We start from the raw sequence: 13,461 nt of genomic DNA, 5'->3' as shown, positions 1-13,461 counted from the left end.
ATTAAGTAACTGATCCAAACATGCTAGGTATTAATATCATAGTACAATAAAGAATGAAAGCCAACTTTATGGATCTACACCAAACCATTCCAATTATTCAGTAAGGGAAATTTCCTAGAAGTACTGGGTAATGATAGACTCACTGCATCTATTGCCTTAGATAAGCTACAGCCAAGAAAATAGACCAAAATTTCAAAATTGCCAAATAATGATGCCCCTTCCTAATATTTTCAAAGAAAAGAGGAAATCACCTTTCTGAAAAACACTATCTAAATTATCATTTGTTTAGGGGCGCCTGGGTGGCTCAGTCGGTTAAGCGGCTGACTTCAGCTCAGGTCATGATCTCGCAGTCCGTGAGTTCGAGCCCCGCGTCGGGCTCTGTGCTGACAGCTCAGAGCCTGGAGCCTGTTTCAGATTCTGTGTCTCCCTCTCTCTGACCCTCCCCCGTTCATGCTCTGTCTCTCTCTGTCTCAAAAATAAATAAATGTTAAAAAAAAAAAAAAGTTTAAATTATCATTTGTTTATATTACAACAAATTACTGAGACCTGCTATAGATTCTATATACTAATTATTTGCCACCATAAAAAAATATTTAAATGTTACCCTTAACTTTTCCCAAGAATGTCTAAAATAGCTCTTAAATTTGGGCCAGACAGAAAAAAGTTGTAATTATAGAACAGTCTTCTATTCAAATTCCTTTGTAAGAAATTTTGAACTGAAAGAAAAACCAAAGTAGAGCAAAACGTTAAAAACATTTTTTACCTCAAGAATGTAGTTCCATCCCTTTTCATTAAAGACATCATCCTGGAAATGCTCTCTGTACACCTCTTTGGCTTCCTGGATCTTCTCTTTGGTCACAACCTTACCTAAAAGGACAAACGTTTCCTGTTTACATTTCTAAAAGCATTCTATGAATTGCTGAGCTGTGGTAGGATTCATGTCTCTACCTATTTCACCATTCTGTGGATAAAAAAAACAAGAACTGAGAGATTAAATGATCACCCAGAGTCAACAGCAGAGCCAGAAATGGAATCTGAACTTCTGATCACTCACCCTATGTTAATTTCCAGTTTGAAAAACAGGTGTGCAGAAGCAACTATTACACAGAGTATTTTTTTTCTTAATCCCAGGAATAAGTTAACTTCTAAGATGTGTTTTTTCTCTCACTATTAATTTAAATACTCTTGAAATTTGATACAGATAATTTTCCAGGTGAATATTTTTGCTTTATTCATAAAGGATGTCTTCAGGGGTGATAATCCAATAATTTTCACAATTACTAAGTTTAAGTTTTTGCTCCTCAAGTACACTTTTAGTTATCTTTAGCTGTAAAATTAGGGTAATAGTAGAGTACCCACTCACAGGATTGTGAGGACTGAGTTAAGACACAGGAAGCACTTAGCATAATGCTGGCCTGTAATAGGTAGTCAGTATATTTTAGGTATAATTAATAATGTCATGTTGTATCAAGTTTTTAAGCTGTAAAATTGAAGTGTGACATCAGTCTTAAAAATTTGTCAAGATTATGGAAAATTTTCAGTTTTTATCTGTGTAAAATTCAACTTAATCTGTATTCAATTCTGAGATTATTTTTATTTCAAAAGGTCAGAGATGAAATTTTCCAAAATGTATAAAACTTTTGGGAACTGTTCCCCCACCACCGTCCTTGAAATACCATTATAAAACAAACTAGAAATGGACTTTCAAATAAAACTGCACAGAAATTATTTTGGGGGTTTTCCATTTTAAAATACATTTGAGACTAAGGCCGCAGCATCAGGTAGTTCTGAAAAATAGGCCTTTAAGATAAAAATGACTATGATAAAAATATTCTAATTGCTACCATGATTCAAAATGAGTTCCCAGGTCAATAATGAATCCTCTACTGTGAATTAAGGACTTAAAATCTATTAACATACCAGATTAGCCTCAGAAAATTACTGACTTTTCTAAACTTATTCCCAAGTTTATTAGTTTCAGAAAACCTTTCTCATATTTAGAACCAATCACATATACCAAATTATAAGATTTATGTGTTCAAATTAACACATTTTTTACAATTCAAAAAAAAAACCCAGAATAGTCAAAATAATTTAGTAAATATCAAAATTAAACTGTTCAATGAGTTCCTTTAAATTAAGAATATAACAATATAGGAGAAAAATTATAAAGAGCTTACATAAAAGCAGTGTTTGAAATGTACTAGGAAAAATAATACCTTTTAAGTACTTATTAAGAATGTACTGCAACCCATAAAATACTGTTTCCTCGTATTTCACCTTCTTTATTTTTGAGTTTTCTGTCTTCTTTTCACGGCATTCAAAGTAGGAATAAACTTTGCTGGTATTGGGTGGGTACTGTTTATAGTGAGTAACCTAAAGGGGAAAGCAATACTTGAGTTAGAAAACATTCGAACAGAATAGAAATCATGACTGAAAGGGCTTGAAATTATTTAAAACCAAAGAAACTAAACTTATTTGCTATTCATCAGCTTCTTTTCCTGGCTGTAAAGAATAAAAAATAAGTATCATACTTATTAGGATACTTTTAATGTTCACTATCTTACTTTGAAAACCACAGGAGAGTATTAACTTTTATAAACAAATCAAATGAACTTAAGGAAGTAGGAGGCTTCTAAGCTGGACAGGCACTTGAAAATAAAGTTTGAAGAAAGTTATCTCATTTGATCTTGGGGAATGGTCTTCCTTCAGGGGAAGAGAGACGTAGCTGCCTGGCAGGGGCATAACCAGGATATAAAAGAACATACTGGAAGAGGGTGGTACTGTTACTATCTAAATGTGGTATGTTTGAGAAGTCAATAGGCAATGCTTCCCATGACTCATCTGTACAGCCAGGTAGGGAGAATGACTCTGATCTTCACAATAACACATGGAACCTGGATGAAAGCAACAGCAGGAGAAAACATATCTTGTTTCATACATAATACTACTTGTTCTCCAATTACCACCAAATTGGGAAATAAGTCTATCCAATGCAACATCAAATCCTTAGGAGCGTAAAAATGAGTATTATAAATTTTTCCGTAAATATGGGTAAGAGTCATTGTTGAAAATTAATCTTTGTTTTAAGAAAAAAAGTGAGTTCATTATAGTTGGATTTTTTTAAAAATATTTTAATGTGGTTAAAACATTTTACCTATAGAAAATAACTGGGAGAATAATGTGTATTTGCTCTGTTGTAACATTAGGAATGGTCATGTCCTAAAACTTAAGGTACAGGGTGGTAAGGTAGGTCATGGTGGAATAATCTTTGCAGCACAAGTTTCATGAATGACCACTGTGACATGAACCATGGTTCCTGGTTAGCTCTGATCCTCAGTTTAAGGGAAACCAATGCTTTCCTTGTTTGGTTGCACAATCTTAATCCCAATGAAACTTGGCTTTAACCTTTGTAGCTTAGCACAAAAATTCTAAGATGAACATACTCTATATAGAGAGCAAAAGAAAAAAAGATCACAAATGTTTAATAAATGTTTCTGCTCCAACAGAAGCAACTTGTCACTCTATGAAAACAGCACCCGTACACTGCTTGAAGGCAACTGGGTGGTCAATTTTAAACCTAGAAGTACTACACCAGGGTTTTTTTTCAAGGTTAGAACCTGGAGACTGATACCACTGGAGGCTGAAGTAGCAGCTCAGTGAAATAGCTAAAGCCAAACCCAAAGCAGTTAAATCTTCAAGCCGATTCACTAAAATGCAAAAACAACATTTATATACGTATGAACGATACCCTATTTCAACTGATTAGAAAAAGAGAACACTATCTAAAAACATACCCAAGAAGTACATAAAAATGAAAATGCCCAGTTTACAATCTAAATAACTCTTAACTCCTTTAGTGGGAATAAGCAGTGAGGTAGAAAAGTCAACTATGATGAAGTAAAAATTGAAGGAAGGTCTGGATCACATCATGCAAGTTTATAAAAGCCAGATTCATAGTTGTGACTCTCAGTAGTTAGCCTGACCTGTTTTACAGTTCAGATACTCAAAGGTACATCTTTATAAATTTACTTTTTCTACATCAAATTTAAAAGTATGAGAAGGTAAATGAATCTTCTGAGTAGACCAAACAGTTAAAAGCTGAATAGAAATGTCCCTAAAGCATTTAACTCTCCTCTTTGGTCTAAGAGTATACTAAAATTTTTCGATCAGACAAATAGAGTCCCAGTTCTGGCCAATAACTGAACATGTTTATAATTTTAAAGCTTTACTTCTGCCATGTTTTTTAATTATGGTACTTAAAAGCTTAGCACAGGGGCACCTGCATGGTTCAGTTATTTAAGTGTCTGATTCTTGATTTTGGCTCAGGTCATGATCTCACGGGTTAGTGAGATCGAGCCCTGCATTGGACTCCATGCTAACAGCATGGAGACTGTTTGGGATTCTCTTTCCCTCTCTCTGTCCCTCCCCTGCTTGTGCACACTTGCTCTTTCTCTCTCTAAAAATAAACAAACGTTAAAAAAACATCTTCTTTGGACAGCTTTAGAGAACTGTTCTGCAGTTCTCTAGGTTTAAGAACTGAACTGTTAAAGCAGCTAATTCTCAGGTAATTAACCATGAAATCTAATTTACCATTAACCACCTACCAATGAACACCCAATACATTTATAGAAAAAATAGTATAGTTAGATATATTTGTATTGGCTTATACCATTGTTTAAATCGGGGAAATTTTTAAACCGAGCTTCTTAGTAAATACTATTCTACAAATACAGCCAAAAGATGATTTACAATGATTCTAGTTCTGGTAGGTTTACTATCCTCTTCATTTTACTTTCTGCTAAGGTCTCTCTGAACCTGGGAACCTTCAGAAAATAAGATGATACAGCAGAAAATCAAATTAATTAATTGTTATTTTATAAATAGTTCATTCACAAATATATATCCTGTGTCCACTATATATCAGGCACTGTTTCAGATTCTGAGGATGGGGAAATAAAATGGACTGAGACAGTTTCTATTCTCAAAGGGCTAATGAGGGCTGAAAGGTCAGAGAAAACCAATATAAAAACACCATAATTTCAGATACAGAGGGAGGTTTGGAAACTTAAAAGAAAATGATAGGCCAGAGGGGGCCTGAGAGACTGCTGTAAATAGGGGGCCAGGAAGGCTTCTCCGAGATGGTGACATGTGACCTACACAACAAGGAGATAGAAGACACACTGACGTAAGGGACAGGACACGATGAAGGCCAGCATGGCTGGTTCTTAGAGGTGCAGAGAAGGAGGAAGTACATACATGGTAAGGTCAGAGAGATGCAGAGACACGATCATGTAAGGCTTACAGACAACCACGAGGAGCTTGAATTTTACATCAAGTGCAATAGAAAGCCACTGGATGTTTTAAGCTGGAATGAATATGATCTGATTCATATTTTATAAGGATCAGCTGGACAGTGAGGTGGATAATGGATTACAAGGTGACCAAAGAGGAAGCAGGACCATCAGGTAAAAGATTACTACACCAAAGACTAGCTTAGGTGAGAGCAGTGGCTCATCTGGAGGTAAAGGAGAATTAGGCTAAAACACTAGATGTGGGGTATAATAAGGGGGAGGGATTAGCACTGTTTCCTACATTTTTGGCTTGAGCAACTGGGTGAATAAGGGTGCCGTTTACGGAGATGGGAAAGGCTGTGGAAGGAATGGATTAGAGCTGTTTTAAATATGTCATGTAATGCTAACAAAGTCTCACAGTATTCAAAATTAAACTACACAAAAGAAGCTCTTAAATCACGTTGGTTTTCTTAGCACTACTTTAGCTTCTATCAATAGGAAAAATGGTTCTACGGTAAACAGCATTTTTTATAAGATGAGAATAGCTAATTTCTCATAATATCCCCAGCAAACCTTATTCCTAAAAATGTTTCCTAAACTAGCATGATTTTCCTACAGCTAATAGAGCACTACCAGTACATAAATACATGTGTGGTAAAGAACACAGGCACACAAGAAAATGCAGTTCTCTTAACAGAACCTAATTTCACAGTCATGTGAGTGATTTACTTCGTGAAAAGCTTCTAAAAATTATAATTCCTAGGGTAAATATCTTTGTCCCAAGTATGACATTTAAAGAGAAATATGAGAAATATTTAAGTTGCATAGAATCTTTCTGTGAGAGCAGACTCTTAACTTTTTCCTGAGCTTCTCCAGATTTTCCATAAAGTCTATTTGGTGTCTTTTCAAGAGCTTTCCTCTCATAATGGGATCACATGTCCAAAGGCAATCACTACTAACCTACTTTACCAGTTATAATTTTAACAGCTAAATAATTATCATAAGCCAACATTTTAACAATACCACGTGTATATAAGAGCACATGGGGTAACATGTATAATGCCACAGAATAAGTTTTACTATCTCCAAAATTTGTAAGGGCACTCAGAAGACGATCCACTCAGCCTTACGATGAATGGCTAAAACTTTATGTCTCTTCAATGCTACTGTGCTTAAAATAGCAAAAATCAATCAATCAATCAATCAATCAATCAATCTTCTTTTCAACATTTTTAAAAATTTTTCAAGTCCTGGAAATACTTCTGTTGCCACAGAAAATAATTCTTTGCTATTTGGCTTTTGAAGCGATAACAACTTCAAAAGTATGGCTTAAAAATATTTGGATTACATTTCGGGGGAGAGAGGAAATTGTCAAATCAGTTATAATCACACTACCCCTTCCCTCAAACCTCTTTGGCACAGAGCGTTTGATAATTTGTACTTTTTTGGCTGCACCCTTGAAAAAGATTTAATCAACTGACAAAGAGGACACCAGCTTCTGGTATCTTTGTTTTGCAAAATCTTATAAAACTTTACTGATCTAAGTTAATCTTCCTCTGAACTATATTCATAACTTACATACAAGATTTTATTTCTATTGCCTGGGCTTTTCCTATAATTTATAGTATAAACCTTACTGGAAACTGCATTGTAAGAATGCACAGGTAATTTGACATAGAAACTGCAACAGTCCTCCACTCCTTACAAAGATTAGGCTGCCAGGAGAGCCGCTGTGACATAACTTAGCTGCCCGATCAGAAGCAATGAAAGAGAAGCAACTATGAAAAATGGGGACATGTCAGAGAAAGACACTAGGTTGCTAAAGTCCCAGCCAGGACAAAATTGCCAGTGAGAGGATTCTCATCTATCCCCAACTCTTTTTCCAAAAAGCCCAAACCTTTAAGGTTTGTTATTCGCCATTAATGAGACAGCAAAATCTGTTTTACAAAAGCCACCCTGGGTGCCTCATCATCATAAATTATATAATCTTCTGTAACTTCTCTAAAAACAATTTTCACCCATTCTGAATTTTAAGAGACATCTTTTGTCTTTTAAATACCTAGGAGATCTCCAATATTTATTAAATGAATTGATGAAAATGGGCTGAGTTCTAGATAACCAGTTTACAAATGACCTTTTGAGAAGCAACCCACGCTGGACAGCACAATTCATAACAATGGGTGATATGCTTTAATACACATTTCATAACAATGGGTGATGTGTAAATTGCTTAGAGATTACTGTTATACACTATATATATTTTTTAAACTTAATTGACAACATCTTCCATTTTTATCTAACAGGATAAATGTTCAGAAATAATGAAACTATTCTCTGCTGTAGATTGTTACAAACATTATCCACACAGAAGGAAAAGGAACAAGGAACAGAAATGCATCTTTTAATGAGCCAGTTATTTGTAAACTAATCATTGGCTACCCCAGAGATAGGTGGGGAACCCTCCACCCCCAAACAGAAACCTGACCTGTCTCCTTCACGAAAATTTCCAAATGCCTTTTAAGCACCGCAGTGACTAACACCCCTCAATGCACCCTTCCTTACCTGGCCTAGCACAATGTAAATACAACCCAGTAGATAATTGTGCTTTATGCCATTTTGAAATGATTAAACAGGAACCCAGGATGAAAATGGAAAAACAACCACATTTACCTGTTTCCTCAGTTCCTTATTATGTATGATATAGTATGTGATTACAGAAATGAACCCTCTGGAGAGGATACAAGGACAAACAAAGCACCTGTGTTGTCATGTGCTTAAGCACTATCGTACTACTTGCAAAATACCTTTTTATGGTCCTTAGACGACCAACTATTCTTTCTTCAGTTTTAGAAAGAAATCAATGTTATTCTCTTATCCATCAACATGTCTAAAACCACTAGGTTCACTACTGTAACTAGCCAGTACTTTGTAAGTGCTGATAAGGATATCTAATAGTTTCATTTAATTGCCAAATAAAAATTTCATTGCTTCTAACATCAAGATTCTGATTTGTCTCTTTTCATCTAAGAAGATAAAAAGGTAAAAATGGGATATAGCCTATAAAGACCACTAATAAGGCAAATAAAATTTAAAAATATTAGTATGGAATACACAATGTATTTTATTGTGCTGTTGTAAACCATTGGTATAAAACATATCAACCTGACTAAATGCTCTTAAGGGATATTTTTTGGGGGGATATTAAAAATCTTAGTAAAAAGATTTCATATTAGACCAGTTTGGAAGACAACAGAATAAGAGGACCCTAGGCTTTCCTTGTCCCAAAACAATTAGATAATTATCAAATCATACTAAATACCCTAGAAATTTACCTGAAGGCGGGAGAACAAATCCCACAACTAAAGGTAGAGAAGAGGCCACAAAAAAGAAGGCAGAAGTATGGAGACGTGGTTTGGGAGAAACAGATCGTGGCCGCTATGGTGGAAGGGAGAAGGGCTACAGACAGACAAACACACAAGGGAGCACGGAGGAATATGAATCCCCATAGCACTTGGCTTGGAAAGTGAGAGGAGCCAAATTTTGTGAGTTCTTGCAATCAGCAGGGCTTAAAGCCTGGAGTTTTAAAGGTCAGGAGGCTTGGCCGGGATACAGCTGAGGGCACTGCCCTGCTCCTATAGAAAAGGCAGGCAAACAGCCCATGAACATACAGTGTGAAAAAACAGTGATCTGCAAAACAGCCAGGGCACACAGTGGGGAGGTTATCTGCTCATCTTGGACCATGTCCCAGAGAGGCAGCATTCATAGATAGATTCCTCTGGGAACAAAGGCCCTGGCAGAAGCCATTTCACTCCCCTTGCCCTTCAGCATAAGCACAGGGCCACCTGTGGGAACCAGTGCAACACGCACACTCCCTACCTAACTTGCTTACACCAAGCCCCCACGACCCCCTGCCACTGTGCACTTGGGTGGAATTGCCCCTCCCATTCACATTTGCCTCAGTCCTAGCACTTTGGGCCCCCTCGCCCAGAAGAGGGCCAAACCCTGAGCACATGGCACTTCCTGAGGTGGGAGATTTGCAGGGCCTCAGTTCTACTGGTGATAGTGACATGTCTCACTTCACAAACAGAACAGAGCACACCTAGTTAAAATGCACCACATTCAGGCTAGGGACCAAATACTGCCCATGGCAGACAAAGAGAACCTCTATAGATGACTGGCCTAAAGGACACAACAGGTGAGCACATGCAGCACACACTGGAGACATTCCCAGAAGTGCCAGGCCCTGGGGAACAGGGGACACTACACAATAGAGCACTATCGGACCTCTTCTTTATAAGGCCATTACCCTCAAGAACAGGAGACGTAGCTAAGTTTCCTAACACAGAGAAGCAGGCAAAGAGACTAAGACAAAATGAGAAGACATTTTGGAACTTGTTCCAAATGAAAAACAGGAAAAGGCCATGGGCAGAGATCTAAGTGAAACAGATATATGTAACATGTCAGAGAATTTAAAGTAATGATCATGAAAACATTCACTGGACTTGAGAAAAGAGTGGAAGGCATCAGTGAGACCATTAACACAGAAATAACGAATAACTTAGAAGGGATAAAGGGCTAAGTAAATGAAATGAGAAACACACTTGATGGAATGAGCAACAGCCTGGAAGAACATAAACAAACTAATAATCTAGAAGACAGAGCAATGGAAAGTAATCAAGCTGAGAAAAAAGAATTACGCAAAACGAGAATAGACTTAGAGAACTCAATGACTCCATCAAGCATAGTAACATTCATATTATAGGAATCCCAGAAGAGAGAGGAAATGGGGATGAAAAATGTATTTGAAGAAATAATAGTTGAAAACTTACCTAACCTGGAGAAGGAAACAGATATCCAGATCCAGGAGACACAGAGGACCCTCCAAAAAAAATCAACAAAAGCAGATCCACGCCAAAACATATAGTAATTAAAGTGGCAAAATAAAGAAACAATGTTTAAAGGAACAAGACAAAAGAAGGCAGTAACATACAAGGGAAACCCCATACAGCTATCAGTGGATCTTTCAGAAGAAACTTTCCAAGTCAGAAGGTAGTGGCATGTTAGTTCCAAAGTGCTATATGGGAAAAATCTGCAGCCAAGAATACTCTATCTAGCAAGGCTTTCATTCAGAATAGAAAGAGAGATCATGTGTTTCCCAGACAAAGGCTAAAGGAGTTCATGACTACCAAACAAGCCCTGAAAGAAATATTAAAGGGGAGTCTCTGAGCAGAACAGAGACCAGAAGGGATAGTATAAAGGTAGGAAACAGAAAATCAGTAAAAATGGGTATTTCTGTAAAAAATCAGTCAAGGAACTCACAAAATAAAAGGATGCAAAATATGAGAACGTATATTTAAAATGTGGGAAGGAGAGGAGTAAAGAATGGGTTCAAACTTCCAACGCCCATCAACTTAATATAGACTACTATATGCCAAAGAGGTTACATACAAACCTAATGGTAAGCACATATATAAAACCACTAATAAACATGCAACAAAGAGAAAAAAATCCAAATATATTAAAGAAAACCAGAAAACCATGAGAGAAAGACAAGAATGAATCAGAGACATCGTCAGAAACAATCACAAAAAAATAATGGCAGTGAATACATATCTTATAATAATTACTTTGAATGTAAATGGATTAAACACTCCAGTCGAAAGATATAGGGTGACAGAATAGATAAAAAACAAGATCCTTCTACATACTGTCTGCAAGAGACTCCTTTTAGATCTAAAAACACTGGCAGATTGAAAGTGAGGGGATGAAGAAACATCTACCATGCAAATAATGTCAAACGAAAGCTGGAATAGCAATACTTTTTATCGAACGAAGTAGACTTTAAAACAAAAACTGTGGGGCTCCTGGGTGGCTCAGTTGGTTGAGTGTCCAACTCGGCTCAGGTTCTGGTCTCGTGGTTCGTGGGTTCGAGCCCCACATTGGGCTCTGTTCTGGCAGCTTGTTCAGAGCCTGGAGCCTGCTTTGGATTCTGCATCTCCATCGCTCTCTGCCCCTCCCCCGCTTGTGCGTTCTCTGTCTCTCAAAAATAAATGTAAAACAAAAACTGTAACAAGAGACAAAGGATGCTATATAATAAAAAAGGGGACAATCCAACAAGAAGATATAACGATTGTAAATATTTATGCCTCTAACATAGGAACACCAAATACATAAAACAGTTAATAACAAACATAAAGGAATTAATTGATAAGAATACAATAATAATAAGGGACTTTAACACACCCTACTTACATCAACGGACAGATGACCTAAAGAGGAAATCAATAAAGAAACAATGGCTTTGAATGAACAGATGGATTTAGCAGATACATTCATAACATTCCATCCTAAAACAGAATACACATTCCTTTCAATTGCACGCAGAACATTCTCCAGAATAGATCACATGTTAGCCCAGAAAACAAGCCTCAACAAATTCAAGATCAAAGACACACTATGCGTCTTTTCTGACCACAATGCTAGGAAACCAGAAGTCAACCACAAGAAAAAATCTGGAAAGATGGCAAGGGAGGTTAAAAAGCAATGAATGCGTAAATCAGGAAATAAAAGAATAGATTGCAAAGTACACAGAAACAAATGAAAACACAATCGTTCAAAACCTTTGGAATGCAACCAAAAACGATTCTAAGAGGGAAGTTTAAAGCAATACAGGACAATCTCAAAAAGCAATAAAAGTCTCAAATGAACAACCTAACCTTACACCTAAAGAGGCTAGAAAAAGAACAAACAAAACCCCAAACCAGCATAAGGAAGGATATAATAAATATTACAGCAGAAACAAATGATATAGAAACTAAAAAAAGCAATAGAATAGAGCAATGAAATCAGGAGCTAATTCTTTGAAAAACTCAACAAAATTGATAAACCTCTAGCCAGACTCATCAAGAAAAAAGAGAAAGGACTCAAATAAATAAAATCACAAATGAGAGAGAAGAAATAACAACCAACACCACAGAAATACAATTATGAGAATATTATGAAAAACGATATACCAATAAATTGGACAGCCTAGAAGAAATGGATAAATTCCTAAAAACGTATAAGCTACCAAAACTGGAACAGAAAACTGGAACAGACTTATTGCTAGCAAAAAAATTGAGTCACTAATCAAAAAACTCCAAACAAACAACAGGCCAGGACCAGACAGCTTCCCAGGCAAATTCTACCAAATATTTTTAAAAATTTTTTAATGTTTATTAATTTTGAGAAAGACAGGGACAGAGGGCACGCAGGGGAGGGGCAGAAGAGAGGGAGACACAGAACTGAGGAAGGCTCCAGGCTCCAGGCTCTGACTGTCAGCACAGAACCCAATGTGGGGCTCGAACTCACGAACTGTGAGATCATGACCTGAGCCGAAGTCAGACGTTTAACCAACTGAGCAACTCAGGTGCCCCTCTACCAAACATTTAAAAAAGAATTAATACCTATTCTTCTCAAACTATTCCAAAAAATGGAAAAGGAAGGAAAACATCCAAATTCATTCTATGAGGCCAGCATTACTCTGATATCAAACCAGATAAAGACACCACTAACTCCAGGCCAATATCTCTGATGAACACAGATGAAAAATTCTCAACAAATTACTAGCAAACCAAATCCAACAATACATTAAAAAATTATTCACTACGATCATGTAGGATTTATTCTTGGGCTGCAAGAGTGGCTGATTATTCGCAAATCAATTAATGTGATATAGCACACAAATAAGAGAAAGGATAAGAACCACATGATCATTTCCATAGATGTAGAAAAAGCATCTGACAAAGTACAACATCCATTCATGATAAAATCCCTCAGTAAAGTAGGTTTAGAGGGAATACACCTCAATGCAGTAAATGCCATATGTGAAAAACCCATAGCTAACATCATCCTGCATGGGGAAAAATGGAGAGCTTTTCACCTAAGGTCATGGAAAAGACAAGGATGTCCACTCTCACCTCTTTTTTTCAATACAGTACTGGAAGTTCCCGCCACAGCAATCAGACAACTAAAAGAAAAGGCTTCCAAACTGGTAAGGAAGTAGTAAGACTTTCACTGTTTGCAGAAGACATGGTCTCACCACATATAGAAAACACAAAAGATTCCACCAAAAAACTATTAGAACTGATAAATGAATTCAGCAGAGTTGCAGGATACAAAATCAATG

General features: G+C 36.6%; 1 protein-coding gene across 1 annotated transcript in view; it reads right to left on the bottom strand.

Annotated features, from left to right (window-relative positions):
* NAMPT (nicotinamide phosphoribosyltransferase) overlaps window positions 1-13,461 on the bottom strand; it is a 40,996-nt gene that overhangs the window by 23,519 nt on the left and 4,016 nt on the right. The window contains exons 2-3 of the mRNA XM_042915388.1: window positions 2,220-2,376; window positions 764-867 (exon numbers count right to left, since the gene is read on the bottom strand). Of these exons, the coding sequence (XP_042771322.1) occupies window positions 764-867; window positions 2,220-2,376 (261 nt within the window). The remainder of the gene's footprint in view (window positions 1-763; window positions 868-2,219; window positions 2,377-13,461) is intronic.

This window comes from Panthera leo, chromosome A2 (assembly GCF_018350215.1).
Source record: "Panthera leo isolate Ple1 chromosome A2, P.leo_Ple1_pat1.1, whole genome shotgun sequence".
Taxonomy (NCBI): domain Eukaryota; kingdom Metazoa; phylum Chordata; class Mammalia; order Carnivora; family Felidae; genus Panthera; species Panthera leo.
Note: the sequence above shows the minus strand (reverse complement) of the source record. Positions and strands in the feature narration are given on the sequence as shown.